This window comes from Platichthys flesus, chromosome 13, assembly GCF_949316205.1.
Source record: "Platichthys flesus chromosome 13, fPlaFle2.1, whole genome shotgun sequence".
In the NCBI taxonomy this organism is placed as follows: domain Eukaryota; kingdom Metazoa; phylum Chordata; class Actinopteri; order Pleuronectiformes; family Pleuronectidae; genus Platichthys; species Platichthys flesus.
In genome coordinates, this window is record NC_084957.1 from 690,317 (window position 1) to 707,729 (window position 17,413).

Consider the following 17,413-nt stretch of genomic DNA (forward strand, 5'->3'; position numbering starts at 1 on the left):
TGAGGAACACATGAGGAACACATGAGGAACATGTCAGTATTCAATGTGTTTCTAAACCGATATACAAATATTTTTATAAACATGTTATTTTTTTACAGACAAAAACTAATCTCTGGTTTACAGACTTCATTTATTTTTTGTGATTTGTCTTAAAAAGCCCTTTTCCTAAAAAACAGAGGGTTAGCAGAAACAGATTAAGACCAGAGATCCACTGAAGGAATCTCAGAACGGCTTAAATAAACATCTGGGGTTTTAATAAAACTTCTACCAAAGCTGAATCTAAAATCTTCATCACATTTTAAACTTTCAAGACAGAAGAATAAATAAAAACCGTTTCAGGTGAATTTCTTCTATAAATAAAAAACACGAGGTGAATCTACTGCAAACGACGACACATGAATCATAAACTGTAAACATCAAACTAATGTTTTAAAATCGGTTTGATCGACGCTCACGTTAGAGCAGATCTCAAAAATCTCAGTTTTCATCCAATCACGTTAAGACCTGAACCTCAGCTCAGTCGTAACCAGTAGATAAAGATGAAAGACGTGACGACTCTAAAGTCTCCATCTCCCCCTGGTGGCTGGCTACAGCACAGTCCCAGAAACCCTCCTCATCCATGTTAGCAGATGGGACATGGACCTGACTAAAGAAAATCAAAGTAGACGTTAAATAGATGGTTTTGTCGTTCTCTCTGATGTTTGTTCAAGTTATTTGATGATATAAAAACAGGCTGAGATGTCATGATTGACAGCTGAGACTGACTCCTGATTGGTTGAGAGCATGTGTGGGCGGGACCTCAACACTACAGCTCCAGAAGCACTTTACTGCACCGACTCTAGACTGTAAATGACGTTATCACCACACGGTGGCAGCGTTTGCCTCTGAGAGTTTGAGCTTCATTCTTACAGGAGGAAGTGGAGACGTGTCTTCATCTTTGTTTACAGCCAAGGAGACGACTTCCCTCACACAGATCTGTCAAGCTTTACCTTTCATTCACATCAGATTATTTAAACAAACATGATCTGGACAAACCTACATTGTACAAACCTTAAATGACATAATTTTGGTTTGTTCTTTTTCAAAGGAAAATAAAATCCTAGACAGGACCTAAGAAGCATTGCTGTTGTCTTTGTACGACGTTTAAAATAAATCACAGCTGACCGGCAGACGTCCGGTCTCCACTGAGCTGCCACAGATTGATCCCGTTTGTCTTTATTAGCAAAAGTAGAGACAGATTTAGTCTCATGTGACTCATCAGGAGGAGGCTGGGATCCTGGTGGGCCTCCTCCACCCCACCCGGCTCTAAAAGACACCAAAGTGTTGTATAAATATATTAATACAGAACGCGTTGTCTGGCTAAACCATCATGTAAATTGAAAAAGAAACGTTATCTCTTGCTGCCACCAGGGGTCACTAAACTCCTTATATTGTCCCATTTAGAAGAAGAAGAAGTTCTTTCAGCTTCAGAGTCACTGAGAATACGTGTGGCTGTTTCACACATAAACTCAGTGTTAATCAGCTGCAGTGGCAGAGCAGCAGTCCAGCCACTAGGGGGAGCAGGTTGAGCAGCAGGAGCCACAGAGTGATGTGGAGACCTGGAGAACTGGAGCACGGGTCTGAAACAACAACAGAACAAACCTCACTCTCCAGATTCACTCAGACTAAGAACAACTAGACAAACCACCACATCCTCTCCATCTCTTCTCTCTGGTGTTTGTCCGATGACGCCTCTCAGCTGCTTGGACTTCAACAATAATTCAAACGTTTGTTTTCTACCAAACTTCTGACGACAAAACATTTCAATGTTTGTGTCCCGGTATTAAAATATGATTTAATAAAGACGTCACTCAAAGGCTGCTCGAGGACATTTTCAGCTGTTGTGAGGAGAGGAGAAGCCACACTGACCAATGGGGTTGGTCCTGGAGGCGTTGACGGGCGGGAGCTGGTGGGGGGGGGGGCAGTCGTCACAGAAGTCGGAGCAGGCGGGACAGACGAGGACGCCGTTGTAAACCCAGTCGTTGACTCGGACGCTGACGCTCAGCAGCTGAGCTGGACGGACGCAGAGGAAGGATCGGTCCTGAACCAACACCCTCAGGCCCTGGGCCGAGCACCACACCTGCAGCGCACACACACACAACACACAACACACACACAACACACAACACACAACACACAACACACACAACACACAACACACAACACACAACACACATACACACACACACCACACAACACACAAACACACACACAACACACAACACACACACAACAAACACAACACACACACAACAAACACACATACACACACACCACACAACACACAAACACACACACAACAAACACAACACACAACACACATACACACACACACCACACAACACAAAAACACACACACAACACACAACACACACACAACAAACACAACACACAACACACAACACACATACACACACACACCACACAACACACAAACACACACACAACAAACACAACACACACACACACACAACACACAACACACACACCACACACACACACACACACACAAGACATTAGAGATGAATCTTTCTTCCCTGTACTGGTTTGTCTCCACCAACCAGCTTCACCAGTGACATCTAATCAGTCCCAGCAGACATCTGTATGTGAAGAAACTCCCTCGTGATGATCTTAAGATATCGTGTGAACAACAATAAGACGGACAACCTGAAAACTAACTTCACCGTTTCTCTTCTCACATTGATGAAAAGAAATGACCTCGTGTGAATGTGTCAGACTGTCTCACTTGGTTTGGACCAATCAGAAAAGGACTGCAGGATGAGGGCGTGTCTAAGGACATAAACTTGATGTCAATCAGGATTATTTAACAGATCTGAACTTTTCCAAACATCTCTCATCTGCTGCTGTTAGAAATAAAAAGTCCAGTTATGATGATTTGTTAAACAAACTGTTGGTGAATCCGTGAAACTGATTTTACTGTGAAATGTGACTTTGGTTTCAAACTGTGTTTAACATGTGACTGGTTCCAGCACCTTGTAGCATCCGGAGCCCCAGTCCGGGTACGTCATCTTCCTCGTGCACTGCTCCATGACGAAGGCCGACTTCTGGTTCAGACACACAGAGTCCGGTCCGTACTGCTCCGCCCCGTAGTTCCTCCACCAGTCTGAAAACACAGGGTGGTGAGAGAAGAACTGGGTCCCAGCTTCAACGGAGTGTCCCTGGTGGAGCGCTCGGTACCTGGCTGGTTCTCCGACACGCGGCAGTACGAGTTCCTCTGGTACTCTCCACTCAGGTGCCAACTGAACTCCTGACTGAACGGACAGAAGTCAGCGATCTCCACCGCCCCCCCGAAGAACGACAGCTGATCGGGAGCCACGTCAGGGATCTGCTCAAAATACTGTACACACACACACACTGTGATTCACCACTGTACCACTGTCTGTCATCAAGCTGTGTGTGTGTGTGTGTGTGTGTGTGTGTGTGTGTACCTGGTAGTCCAGCGGCAGCTCCTGCTCGTACCTCTGCAGGTTACACACGGCCACAGCGAGCTGGTCCTGTCTGCAGGTGAGCTGCAGAGGAGACGCTCGGAGCGTGTCACAGAACGGAGTCACCGCGTGACGCCTGCAGCCACCAACACAAACATCAAACCTATGAATCAGGTTTCTATTACATGTTTGGACTCATAAAGTACAGCTGGGATTTCAGTGTGCGATACAGACTGAGTCAAAGCACTGGAGTGGGTTTGATGCTGTGAGAACTGGTCCTGTCGTCACCTCTGTCTCTGTCTGTCCATCCAGAACTTGCAGCTCTTCATGACAAAGTCACAGCCGAGGCCGTGGCCCCAGTCCAGCCTCTGAGCCAGGCTGTAGTTGGCCCGGTACCAGCCGCTGTCCTCCATGATGGCCAGCGTCAGCCGAGAAAACACACGGTTCTGGGTGTGGGAGCCCGTCATGGCCTCGTTCTGAGGGAGAGCGACAAGATGGTAAAGACACAAGGAGAGAGAGCTGAATTGTTGCCGACCACCGAGACAAGGCGTTCACCTCCAGGAGCCTCTTCTCCCAGTGGTTCAGCTCAGTCCCAGTTCCGCCCTGGTTCTCCAGCTCCATCCCTTCCAGGATGGGACAGTTAAAATGTCTCCTCGCCTCCGCCTGCAGCCACAGAGACAAACTCACATCAGCTGGAAACACAACTGAAGCCGAGCGTCAGTGGGAACAAGTCACACAATGTGATTCTCACCACAACACGGGGAGTGACCAGGACGTGGACCTGGTGTCGCACCATCACTCCTCCTCTGATGTCCCACAGTCTGCTCACTGTCCTGATCACCGCCTCGCTCCACTGGTACAAGCCCAGGCTGGGTCCAACACACACAGAGACACACACAGACACACACAGACACACACAGACACACAGGTTTGAAGTTAGCAGCAGCTGTAGGACGACTCTCAACAGGACAGGACTTGGACTCGTGGTCCTCACCTCTCGTTGAAGGCCGGCAGGCCGCTGGCGAAGCGGGGGGTCAGAGGTTTGCCCTCGTCGTCGTGGTAGAAGGCGAACAGACCGGCTGAGAACCCCTGGTGGACAGAGGAGGAAGTTCAGTGGCTCTGTTTACGTCCTCAGGTACTCAGGTACTTCTCACATTACTGCACTGCATATATGTGTATTCTGTATTCTACTCTGAATGTTCTGGGTTTTTATATATAAAAAAATAAAATAAAATGATAACATGGGGGGAACTGATCAGCTGATCAAATCAGAGCCGGCAGGTAACATGGCAGGTGCTAACTTTAACTCAAGCAGAAGGTTAATGTTTCACTATAGTTCTTCATCCACCAACTGGTGACGGCAGTAAGAGCTCAGGTGGTTATTCCCCAGATGCTCTTTAGGAGCATGTTGTGTGTATTAGTCATTACAAACATCTTATCACAGGTTAGTCAGCGTTAAGAAACCAACCAGTTAACATCTGGTTCTTCTTCACTTACACACATCACTTAACATTCCAAAAGAGAGAAGTGATTCTGCACTGACCAGAGCGTGAATGATCTCGTGTTTGACGGTGGAGAGCATCCCCTCGAAGTCCTGAGGCTGAGACGAGATCATAGCAGGACACAGGTTGGCGTAGCCTGCTATAGGTCTGACACACACACACACACACACACACACACACACACACACACACACACACACACACACACACACACACACACACACACACACACACACACACACACACACACACTTAGAAACATCCTCAAACTGAAACGATTTACAGACTGGAACAAAAGAATAAGTCAAGGACCCCCCCCCCCCCCCCCCCCCTCACCTGTCCAGCTCCGCCTCCAGCTGGCAGTAGGCGGCGTAGGCCACGATGTTCTCCTGTCCGCAGCGCTCGGTGGGGACGCCGCTGACGTAGAGCACGAAGTCAGACCCCTCCACCCCGGGGCCGTCGGGGGGGCCGGAGGGGCCACAGGACTTCCCAGACTCTCTGCACACTTTACATTGCTAAGAGGGGATAGACAGAGGAAACTTTATGAGCTCCTGTCATCGTTGTTTCTTTCTTTCCCCGTTCTCCTCCTCCTTCACCTCCTTCTGTCTATCTCCCCAGCTGCCTCTCTGTCCCCCCCCCTTCACCATATCTACGTAGTAACGGAACAGTATCAAGGATGATGACAATTAATGCAATTAGAATTAGCATCAAAGCTCCTGCTGCTAGCACGGAGCTGCTAGCACGTGTGCGATCTACATCCACACGACTGCGTTTTAGTTTGAAACGTGTCTCTGCTGCTTCGTTTGCACCTGGCGTCCAAACTACCGAGACTTTAGAGCCTCGGTTTTATCTGGACCAACAGACACTGAGACTTCTGTATACTCTGGTCACGTTATCCCTGATCTGACCTGCAGGTGGTGCTGTGGCACGACGACGGGGCCGCAGCGGGTGACGTCTGCACAGGCGCCCTGGCAGTAGCGATGAGGGTCATCCCTCTTCCTCAGGTACTGGCTGGTGGCACATTGTCTGAGACGCCACAGAGAAACCACACGTTACATCAGAACAGCCAACTACTCACTGGAGCTACATCCCATAATCAAACACACGAGTGGAACGAGTCTGTTCACACTGACACTTGCTAATGAAGCACAAATCTCTCCCTGTGATTGGCTCGTACCTGCTGAGCAGCACAGGCCCCGCCCTCTGCCTCACACTGAACACCCTCTGCAGGAAGTCGATGGCCTGAGGAAACAGCTTATCCTGACACACACACACACACACACACACACACACACACACACACACACACACACACACACACACACACACACACACAGTTATACATCAGATCACAGTAGTGATGTCAACGTGCACTTACACAGTATCTGTATGACATCACAAGTGAACAGTATTTATTCTAACCTCCATTTCTACTTCTACTGTTAATATTACTCTTCATATTCCTGTTCTGTTGGACTAGAAGCCAGAATTAATCAACATGTGTGACGAAGGAAAGACTTTGAGAAGCGATAACCTCAGAGATCTCAGGAGTCGCTCACCTTCACCAGTCTCCTCTTGTCTGCAGGAAGCCTGTGGACAGAAAGAGGACATGGCTGGAGACAGAAGACATCCCACTGGGGTCAAAGGGGAAATGCAAACTCTCCTGCTGCAGCAGGTTTAATGGGCTCTGTGGATCGGATACTGTGCAACATGTGTCTCTGGTGTCCTGTGCACTGTAATGTGGCTTCAGCGGGAAGCAGGACTCACTGGTCAACGCTGTAGTCGTAGATGATCTTGATCTTCAGCTGAAGGTCGTCAGGAGAGCTTCTCTTGGTCAAGCGCTCAGGCTTCAGGTGAACATGGTGGACGACCTGGAGACAACACAGAGAGCAGGGATTCACAGAGATAATGACTTCTGGATATTACAATATCTCCATCGTAGAAAGTTCAACAATACACACTGAACACAAACTGTAGTTATTTACATGTACACTTTAAACACAGACACATCAGTGATTACTGTAAAGTTTGTTAAGTTAGAGGTTTTCAATCAGAAACTTCATACACAACTAATGTGTTTACAAAGTTTATTTTGAAAGGATCTCCCCGGAAGTGCTCTCTCCGTTGTTGCTAGGGAAACCGGGGTGAAGATGGCTCTTAAAGAGACAGCGTCTTCCTGTTAGCATGTTAGCCTGAATGCTAACGGTACCAGAACAGGCTCGGTTCTTTCACTGAAACACGAACATGTCCCTCGGGTTCACTTCGCGGAGCAGCGAGCCGGCGGCCAGCGGAGCCCGGGTGGAGCTATGCTAGCGGAGCGGGGCTCACCTGGTCCGGAGCGGGGACTCGGTGCTTGCAGGTCCCGGAGCAGCTCACGGTCACAGCCAGCAGGGACAGGACGAGGACCCGGCCGAGCTCCATCCTCCGTCCGGCCCGAGGAGCGCGGATCGGCCGCCCGCAGTCAACTGAGCCTCCGCCGGTCCGGTCCGCTCCGGACTCGAGCCTCTCATCGCTCGATGAGTGAATCAGGACATCGTCTCCCCCCGCGAACAGCGTCTCAACCCGGGGCGAGAGACGGCAGCAGCGGCCGGTAGAGGGCCGGGTCCAGGGGAAGTGTCCGGTAACAACCCGGTAACAGTCCGGTAACAGCCCGGTAACAGCGGCTACGGTAACAGCAGATCCGGTCCCGGAGGATGTTCCTGAATCAGCTGAGAGCACCGGCACCGAAGATCGTCTCTCTGTCAGACCTCTCACTCCCACCGCGTAGAGCGAGGAGGCGGACCGCTCCAAAGATCGTCTGTGAACAGGAGGACTCACTCAGAGAAGAAGAGCACCCTCTTTAACACAGATTGGTGAGGGACGTGCAGTGAGTAGGTTCTGCCACTGGGGGGCGTTCTCACTGAACTAAAAGTTCATTTAACAGTATGATTCACATACAGAGGTTTCGGACAGAATTGTTTAATGTCGTTACTTTGATAAGTTATAAGTAACTTTTGTGTATAGATTTAATTTATTATAAAAAATGTAATTGAATTAGTGATTTAACTGATCTGTAAAACCGTGAAGTGAACATGATCCAAACCACATCCACACACTTCTTCTTCTTCTGTCTTCTGTGTATTGATGATGGAACCAACGTCCAGGTGCATTACTGCCACAGACTGCTGTACCCCCCCGCCCCCTCTCTTTGTGGAGCCTGAGTTTTGTGTGTCTGTCTTCAGGCTGGTTTGTGAATGGACGTGTGTCCTGTTCCCACGCTCTGACCCTCAGACACTGTAAACTGATTAAAGAGACGTGAGAGCGTCAGCATGTGATTGGCTGAGCAGGATCCCGTCTAAGTGAAGACTGAGCCTCTCTGATGTCTCAGCGTCTCATGAAAGACGTCTCTCAGTTTGTCTGATTAACTTACATCTTCCTTTTCCTGCTTCTGTCTTTGACCGCAGTCATAACCTGCACGTTCTGGTTTGGTAGCTGATTTGAGGTCAGTGGGCTGCAGAGACGTCAGGAAGTCATCAACAGACACTGATGGTTTGGTCCATGTCCCGTCTGTTAACATGGAAGTTGCAGAAGTTTCACAGAACAGCAGCCTCACAGGCCAAAGGTCAAAGGTGATTAGAGTCGACTCCATCAGATCAGGAGGTCCAAACAGCATCAACACAACATTAGGATTTAGAACTTCAATGTTGAGGCAAAACTACTGCAGCTTAAAAAAGATCTACAGCATCCAAAAGGAAACATCCAATGAGGAGGTGCAGAGGAGATCGGCTGTAAGGACGTGTCCTGAGAGGTGAACACAACATCTCTGATTGTGCGACTTCGACAGTTGGTCCTTCCATTGTAATTACTTGGACCTTTGTTGTGGAGAAAATGAGTCATGTCATATAGAACCCCCCACCCCCACCACCAACCCACCCCCACCCGAGCATATTACAAAGTACTGGTAACCACGAGAACTTGTGTTTCAAACCAGTTCAAAGACATTGTTGTTAAGCTTTGGTGGTTTTCAGTTTCTCTTTCATTTGTTTCCTCTCTGAAGCTGCAAGAAGAAGTTTGTGGAAGTCCGAGCTTCGTCCAGAGGAACAACACGTTGTCTGGATCGGAATAATAAACCGAGGATAACGTACAGAAGAGGAGTTTCCTCATCACGTCAGCAGCAGCGGCGTGGAGTTATTACTCTGAACGTTGTAAAGATGATCAAATGTTCACGATTACAAGAAATTTAACGTATTTATTCATGTTTTCTTCCGATGTATGTCTCTTGTTCAAATTCATATTTAAACAATCTGAACTGTTGGTTCGCAGTGAAAACACTTTGTTGGATTGTTTGGACTTTTGGACCAATCACAGGAAGTAGAGACAGAATTAAACAGTAGAAGAAGAAGAAGAAGAGGAAGCAGCTGCTGTCTTCATGTTTGAACCTAAACAAGTGGACTTATCACTGAATCCTTTGGACTGAACATGTAACTTAATGTTGTAATTTTATATTTATTACAAACAAACATTAAGAATCTGTGTTTTCCATCCAACAGAGTTTTGTGTAAAGAGCCTTGAGTTCAGAAGGACATTGCTTTTCCAGTCACAGAAACAAAGCATTGGACTGTGGAGCCGGTTGTTCACCCGACCAGGAGCCCTCCGGGGGGGGGGGGGGCACGTATGTCATGATGAGGATCACAGTCACAGAATTATACCGTCACACACATGGAGACCAGCTCCGATAAAACAACACACTTTCACACAACAGAAGAGTGTGAGTGTCTCTGCCAGCAGATTAAACACGAGGCCTGTTCCATCAGCCCTCGCTGACAGACGCCCTGTGAACCTCCGTGTCGTCGCTCTGCGGCTGAGGGACCTGCAGGGAGGACGTGGACGAGGAGTGGATCCGATCGTCTTCTGCCGTCTCTGAGTTCTTTTGTCTGTCTCCGTCCTTGTCTCTGTCTGCTTCTGCTGTCAGCTCCTCGTCCTCCTGCAGGGCGTTGAAGCGCTCCACCACACAGTCGGCCGTCAGTCGGGCCTCCGGGTCGTGATCCCAGCACTCGGTGATGGTGGAGCAGAAGACGTTCATCCCCTAGAGGACACAGGACCAGATAGAGACGGCAACATGTCAACCAAGTCGTCTGCAAACGTGTGTGTGTCTGCGATTAAAGCATCTGTTTGTGTGTCTGTCTCTGACCCGGTGCTGCGTCCAGGCCGCCGGGATGTCGGGTCGTCCTCGGTCCCTCAGCACCAGGTCCCTCATGCTGTCCACGCACGGCTGCTCACAAACCTTGGAGCCAAACGCCGGCTCGTAGCTCTCCACCTCTGCACCAGCGCAACACACACACACACACACACACACACACACACACACACACACACACACACACACACACACACAGTGGAGCCCGATGACTAAAGCTCAATACATTCCGACGTTTCCAGATAAGGTGATCTGTTGATGCTCATGTTAAAACATATTGAACGAAGCCGTCTTTATAAAAGCTGACGAAAGATGAACAACAAGTCTCTTCTTCTTCCCTCAGGATTATGTCGGTTGTTCCTCATTAATTGGGTTTGATGTCCTGGGACATAGAAGCTGGACATCCCGTCCACGCTCCTGCTCTCACAGAGAAGCTCTTACCTCCGATGGCCTGGCAGCGGGAGGCCATCTCCCAGAGGACCAGCGCCATGGAGTAAACATCCATCTGTTTGAAGGCCTCCAGGTCCTCCAGGTTCACCCTGGACTCCAGCACCTCAGGAGCCATGTAACGAGCTGTCCCCACCTGGAAGGGACGACACAGGACGTCCAATCGAACACAACCGGGACATCGAACGCAAGTTCTGCCTCCTGAGCAACAACCACACATCTTACCTGTCCGCTGTTGGCGTAGTCGTCTACAGTGAGAGCGAGGTCCAATCGTAAGGCCAGACCGAAGTCACACAGGGCGCACTCCGTCCTGCTCTTCATCACGATGTTGCTGCTCTTCAGGTCCCGGTGGGCGACCGGCACCTGAAGAGCAGGAACGAGCTCAGGTCAGACTGAAGGAGGGAGAGTTCTCTCTCCTCTCCTCTCCTCTCCCCCCCTCTCTCCTCCCCTCCTCCTCCTCTCCTCCTCCTCTCCCCTCCTCCTCTCCCCTCCTCCCCTCCTCCTCCTCTCCCCTCCTCCCCTCCTCCTCCTCTCTCCTCCTCTCCCCTCCTCTCTCCTCCTCCTCTCCCCTCCTCTCCCCTCCTCTCCTCCTCTCCCCTCCTCCCCTCCTCCTCCTCTCCCCTCCTCCTCTCCCCCCCCTCTCTCCTCCCCTCCTCTCCTCCTCCTCTCCCCTCCTCTCCCCTCCTCCTCCTCTTCCCTCCTCTCATCCCCCTCTCTCTCTCCTCCCCTCCTCCTCCTCTCTCCCTCCTCTCCCCTCCTCTCCCCTCCTCTCCCCTCCTCCTCCTCTCCCCTCCTCCTCTCCCCCCCCTCTCTCCTCCCCTCCTCTCCTCCTCCTCTCCCCTCCTCTCCCCTCCTCCTCCTCTTCCCTCCTCTCATCCCCCTCTCTCTCTCCTCCCCTCCTCCTCCTCTCTCCCTCCTCTCCCCTCCTCTCCCCTCCTCTCCCCTCCTCTCCTCCTCTCCCCTCCTCCCCTCCTCCTCCTCTCCCCTCCTCCTCTCCCCCCCCTCTCTCCTCCCCTCCTCTCCTCCTCCTCTCCCCTCCTCTCCCCTCCTCCTCCTCTTCCCTCCTCTCATCCCCCTCTCTCCTCCCCTCCTCCTCTCCCCTCCTCTCCCCTCCTCTCCCCTCCTCTTCCCTCCTCTCATCCCCCTCTCTCTCTCCTCCCCTCCTCCTCCTCTCTCCTCCCCTCCTCCTCCTCTCCCCTCCTCTCCCCTCCTCTCCCCTCCTCTCCTCCTCCTCTCCTCCTCCTCTCCTCCTCCTCTCTCCTCCCCTCCCCCTCCTCCTTCTCCTCTTACCTTTGGAATCCCGCTGGGTGTGGTGTCACTGTGGAGATGAGCTAACCCTGTAGCGACGCTCACGGCCATGGCCACGAGCTCCTCCCAGCTCAGGATGTTATCTGTGATGAAGTCCTGGAGGTTCCCGAGGCTGTGATAGGCCAGAACCAGCCAGTACTGTCTGAGCGTGGGACCGGGCGGCCCCCTCTCTTCAGCTGCCAGGAATCGAACCACGTTGCCATGCTCCAGTTTGGGGTCTGTGAAGATGAAGCACTCGTTTCTCCATGAGGCGTACTCTATGGCTGGGAACACCTTCACTGCCACGGTCTCATAGCTGTTGACCCCCCCCCTCACCCCCTGCAGCAGGCGGGCCCTCCACACCTCTGCGAAGCGGCCCTTCCCCACCAGGACCTCCAGTTGGATCGGCAGCGGCTCCGACAGCCGGCCGTGCCTCTGATCTGTGAGGGCGCTGATGATGTCACTGTCAAACGATGCCACTTTGGCGTTGGAGTGATCCCCTTCACACCCGGGACCCGCCAGGCCTCCTGCACCATCGGCCCGAGCCCCCCCGCCCGGCAGGTCCAGAGCCTGATAGAACTCCGGGGTGCGCTTGGTGCTCCAGTCGGGGCGTGCAGGGGGGCCGGGTTTGTCCGGGCGGTGGGTGCGGTAGAAGTAGAAGGCAGCCGTGGCCACGATGGCCACAAGGACCGGAGGAACCAGACTCACCACCACCACCGGGATCACGTCTTTACTCTGCAGCTTAAAGAAACCTGCAGCACCACAGAGAGGAGACGTTACATCCATCATCCACCATCCTTCATCCACCCCCCCCCCCCCCCCGCCTCACCATTGGCTCCCTTGTTGAAGATCAGTTTGTCGTTACACTCGTGTTCCCCCTGACAGCCACAGACCATCATGGCTCCATCGTCAGTCGGCTGTGGGACCATGTGACATTCTCTTGAGGTGAAGTTCAGCAGCAGGGCGGGGTCCACGCCCTCTAGTGGCAGACTAGGCTGGTGACACATGGTGCTCACGGTCATTGTGTCGTTGCTCTTCCTCCTGAACAGATGAAAATCAAACTTGAATGTGGAGACGTTTTATTTCTTTAATGCAGCCGAGGAGAAAACACGACAGCTGATCTGAGAACGATCTCAACAACATAACGAACCAGATTATCTACGCAGCTGCATCTGATTACAAGTGAGAAGCTGACTCTAGATCTGCCTCTCGCTGAGCTCCCACTGTTCTTCTCTGGTGTTGAATGGATCCTTCACGTACACTTCATCGCCCCCTACTGGCCTGAGAGTTCGTAGCAGTTTGTGGGTTCTCATGAAACTCAATCATTTTGTTAGCGCTCGTGTTTACAGCCAACGAACTCTGACCTGAATGAACCAGTGTCCTTCCCTCACTTTTCTCTTATCACTGGTTTCCAGCAGAGTACAGGGAGGGGGGGGGGGGGGGGGGGGGCTGATGTGCACAGGAAATGAGAGGGTGCGGTGAGTGTGTGGTGGAGGGGCGTGTCCTGAACTAACGCTGTTATCCAAACAAAGACTCAAGTTTCCACTCTTGAAGAAAGTTGTGGGTCAGTGAGAAAACATCTGATCATCTGGTTTCTCTTCTCCTGCGTCAGGAGCTCGGCTGTGGGAATGATACTGAAGCTTTTATCTCTTACATTGTTCTTAATTAAGTTCTTTATTTTGGAATTATTAAAGGGTGTACTTATTGATTGTGGAAAATGTTTAATAGCAAAAAGAAATTATTTTGATCTTTGTTCAACTTGTGTTCCTAGAAACCAACTTCTCAGCTTAGAATAAAATTAGAATACAATAAATAAAATGGCTCCTGCTCTGACTCCAAGTAGGAAAAGGTTCGAGTCCTCTCACCATATAGCGATGCAGATTTCATCGATGGCGGTGCAGAAGGACGAGAGGCTGCAGTTACTGGTGCAGACGCTGTCCTTGCACAGCGGACTGGACGCCTCGCACCACTTACACAGGTTGAAGCTCAGGTGGCTGAAGCACTGGACGCCAGCGGGGAGACCTGAGGTGTGAACGGAGACAATCAGGCAGAAGGACAAGATGACGAGAGACAACGTGAGACAAGACAACAGCAGGAGGTTCAAGTGACAACACAAGGAAACAGACATGTCCTTGTTGTGTTGTATTGTGGACTCGTGTGTACGGAGCAGCTGTGAATCAGATGTCACTTTGTGTTATTATAATATACTCAAGGTACTCAGATTGACTCTATAGCGCCTCCTGGAGCCATCGCTCAGAACTTTCCTTCAGTAAAGTTACAAGTCTATTCAGACAATCCTGATGAAAGTAGAGATCATTTGTTTTGATTCCCGAGCATCATAATCAGAAATATAATTGAACCTTCATCAGGACTTTACACCTCAGTGTTTATCAATCAGCTGACACAAAGTCCTGCACATGAACATCTCATGGAAACGGCCACAGAGATTCGGGTTCAACACTTCATTCAGATATTAGCAGAGGACTAATGAGTGAGACTCTCGGGCTGGAACTCCTCTGCTCAGCGACAGGAAATGGGCGTGTCCCTCCGAAGCACGCCTCTGAAAACACACAACTCAACACTCCTCCTTGTTTTTCTGTTGTGCATTTTAATATTTGTGTTTATCTACTATATACTGTGTGTCTATGGTTGTGCTTTTGTCTGTAGAGTACATCACACACACACACACACACACAGACACACAGAGCAGAAGTTGATCCAGATGTTGCTTCTAAACAGAGCTGGAGACAAAAGGGGATGACAAACTTAAGGAGCTGGAGAAGTGTGTGTTTTTGTGTGTATGGGTGTGTGTGTGTGTGTGTGTGTGTATCATCATTGTCAGGACATTTTGTCTGGTCCTCACTTCTTGGCCTATTTGAGGGTTGAGTCTTGTTTTTCGGGTTAGAATCCGGTTGACATTTTGTCTGGTCCTCACTTCTTGGCCTATTTGAGGGTTGAGTCTTGTTTTTCGGGTTAGAATCCGGTTTAGGTTCGAGTCGGGGGAATGTATTATGTCAACGAGTGTCCTCACTAAGATAGAAGTACAAACATGTGTGTGTGTGTGTGTGTGTGTGTGTGTGTGTGTCTCCAGGAATAAATTGAAGCCAGAAGTGAGCTGCTCTCTGAGCCAAGTTAGTATCCAACACTCCACCCTCAAAGGCTCATGGGAAATCTCAGCACTACGAGCTGCTGGGAGGAGGAGGCCCTCCCTAATGCAACCACACACACACACACACACACACACACACACACACACACACACTAACAAACACACACCAGATGATTTAAGATCAGCACATATTTGCATCAAGTCTGAAGTGTGAGTTTTCTTTTGCTTTGTGTAAACGTTGTGTCTCCACTGTCAGAACATTAACATGGCTAGCTTAGCATAAAGACTGGAAACAAGTGGAAACTGCTAGCCTAGTTTTGGTGAGGTGAAAATTGAACCTGTTTGATTGGTAACGTAAAAACACGACGACCACATCGCCAGTGTTGACAGAAAAATGATAAAGACAATAACACTCAAACTGTTTTCAGATCTCCCGACATGTTCCTCACATGTTCCTCACATGTTCTGCAGATTCTCTCCGTGAGAACAAATGTCTGAGTCAGTGTCTCTGGACATGTTCTGGATCTTCTCCTGCAGCCTCCTGGTAACATGTGTGTAACATGTCAGAGTGAGTCCATGTGAGGAACCAGCAGGACAATGTGTGGAAGCTTCCCAGTGAGCGAGTGGACGTGTTGATGAGGTTTCTAACACGTGACGTGAAACTTGAAGAACACAAACATCTCAGGATGAAGAAGAGGAGCCGTGTTGTTGTAAACATTAACACTGATCTTTCCAGAGCAGCGTTTATACGTCATGACCCGCCTCCTGCTGCTCTACAGGCTCCGCCCCTCTACCCAGACTCCGCCTATGTTCCCACATGTCCAGAACCACCTGCTGCTGCTGAGATTTAAAAATCACTTATTGACATAAATGACAAACAGTCCTGAGTAGAAAGTGTCAGCACGTATTAAGAACTGATGCTGTTTATATATGGAACCACATCCTCAGCTGTGTTGATGAATAGAGTGTGTGTCTGTCTGTGTGTGTGTCTGTGTGTGTGTGTGTGTGAGGCCACATCACATCACTGTCGTCACTTGCACAAATGAAAGTCTTACACATAAACACAACACACTCTTTCAGTGCCAGTCTCTGTCCTCACCAACATCTCAAGACAACGCCAAGACGCCTGTGTGTGTGTGTGTCTGTGTGTGTGTGTTTGTGTGTAGCTATTCACAAAGACGTTTCAGATGCAATTGCTCTTTGTTGGATGTGAGATAATCTTCTTTTCTCTCTCTGTCAGTTCATGAACAACAGGAGGTCAAAGCAGCTGATTAATATTCGTCCACAGAAACTTCAACTTCATCAGAACCTTAAAATACTACGTTGGTCTCCATGAAGTTCACCGAGTCCGAGGTGGCCACAGACAAAGATCTGAATCGAGTCCACTGGGCTCCATGATTCTGAAGAGTTCACACATTCTATTGACCTGAGTTCTTCATCCTGGATCCGCTTATGATCATAATCATAATACTCATAATACTCATAATAATCATAATATTGATGTTGACATGAACGATTGAACCTACTCTACTGATCACACACACACTGATCATTGATGCTTGAATAGTTAAATATTTAATTTGGCGAGCAGCACTTAAATCTTCTGGTTCTGTTTCTGCTCAGAAATAAACAAACAAAACAAACAAACAAATAGTAATTCTTGTATCCCAGTACTGTTACTTGTATCATAGTAGTATTACTTGTTTCGCAGCAGTATTACTTGTATTGCAGTACAGTTACTGCCTGTTGTAGTGACTTGAAGGCTCTAACTAGCGGATCTCTCCCCCGCTCCATCCCTCCTCCCCTCGGCCCCGGCCCCTCCGAACAGCTCCGGGGAGCAGAGACAGAAAAAGCCCGGAGATCGGGTCGCACTCACTGGCGGTCATGAGGACGAGGATCCCGGTCCAGAACGTCCGGCACCGAGCCATCGTCAGCGGGCAGAGCGAGCCGGAGAAGGACGCTGGGTCTCGGTCAGTCCGCGAGTCTGTGAGTCGGTCGGTCCGGAGCTCAGAGGGTCCAGATGTTTTTCATCCAGATGTGGTTTAGCACCGCCCACCGCCACTTTAACAGGCGTTAGATTTCAAAACAGGAGGAAAAGTCTCATTTCATTAAAGGCTCGATTCTCAAGGAACATTTCAAACTTTAGATTCTGAGAAACTTCTTCTTTCTTTTCTTTAAACGTTCACAGAAGAATGAAAACAAACTTTAAATAATGTGACCAAAAAGTCTCACGAACCCAAAATCACCAATCAGAGCCGTTTCTGTCACTGTGACCTTTAACCTCTGTAACTCAATCATTTCATGTTGAGTCAAAATGAGACACAGACATGTGAGGTCACAGTGACCTTTGACCCTGGCTGCGTTAATCCAAGGATCCTCTTAGAGCTGAGGTGTTAACATCTGGAAC

The 17,413-nt window shown here is 49.7% G+C and overlaps 2 protein-coding genes across 3 annotated transcripts; both read right to left on the reverse strand.

The window, feature by feature from the left end:
* Positions 1-113: 113 nt before the first annotated feature.
* lmln (leishmanolysin-like (metallopeptidase M8 family)) lies at positions 114-7,847 on the reverse strand. Of its 2 annotated transcripts, XM_062403260.1 has the most exons (16): positions 7,316-7,839; positions 6,755-6,858; positions 6,547-6,577; positions 6,165-6,247; positions 5,896-6,013; positions 5,324-5,502; positions 5,029-5,134; positions 4,480-4,574; positions 4,237-4,354; positions 4,041-4,148; positions 3,774-3,961; positions 3,489-3,621; positions 3,238-3,397; positions 3,033-3,163; positions 1,909-2,119; positions 114-1,619 (listed from the first exon to the last, which is right to left on the reverse strand). In XM_062403260.1, exons 1-16 carry the CDS (start codon positions 7,406-7,408, stop codon positions 1,519-1,521), a joined length of 1,959 nt encoding a protein of 652 aa, XP_062259244.1. In that variant the 5' UTR covers positions 7,409-7,839; the 3' UTR covers positions 114-1,518. The 2 variants fall into 2 exon arrangements, with proteins under 2 accessions (XP_062259244.1, XP_062259245.1); XM_062403261.1 differs by lacking the exon at positions 114-1,619 and having other exon boundaries at positions 1,978-2,829; positions 7,316-7,847.
* A 1,605-nt stretch (positions 7,848-9,452) lies between these two features.
* On the reverse strand, positions 9,453-17,021 carry tgfbr2l (transforming growth factor beta receptor-like). The gene is made up of 8 exons (XM_062402226.1): positions 16,883-17,021; positions 13,763-13,919; positions 12,727-12,938; positions 11,901-12,649; positions 10,836-10,973; positions 10,605-10,746; positions 10,158-10,285; positions 9,453-10,052 (listed from the first exon to the last, which is right to left on the reverse strand). The coding sequence occupies exons 1-8, from the start codon at positions 16,932-16,934 to the stop codon at positions 9,777-9,779; spliced, it is 1,854 nt and encodes a 617-aa protein (XP_062258210.1). The 5' UTR covers positions 16,935-17,021; the 3' UTR covers positions 9,453-9,776.
* Positions 17,022-17,413: the final 392 nt, after the last annotated feature.

Coding starts and splice junctions, on each gene's coding strand:
- lmln (XM_062403260.1), bottom strand. CDS start 7,408: ATGGAGCTCGGCCGGGTCCTCGTCCTGTCCCTGCTGGCTGTGACCGTG. Junction 6,248..6,546: donor ACAAGAGGAGACTGGTGAAG/GTGAGCGACTCC, acceptor TGTGTGTGTCAG/GATAAGCTGTTTCCTCAGGC. Junction 3,398..3,488: donor AGCTGCCGCTGGACTACCAG/GTACACACACAC, acceptor GTGTGTGTACAG/TATTTTGAGCAGATCCCTGA.
- tgfbr2l (XM_062402226.1), bottom strand. CDS start 16,934: ATGGCTCGGTGCCGGACGTTCTGGACCGGGATCCTCGTCCTCATGACC. Junction 13,920..16,882: donor CCTCGTCCTCATGACCGCCA/GTGAGTGCGACC, acceptor TTCACACCTCAG/GTCTCCCCGCTGGCGTCCAG. Junction 10,747..10,835: donor ACTACGCCAACAGCGGACAG/GTAAGATGTGTG, acceptor CGTCCCTTCCAG/GTGGGGACAGCTCGTTACAT.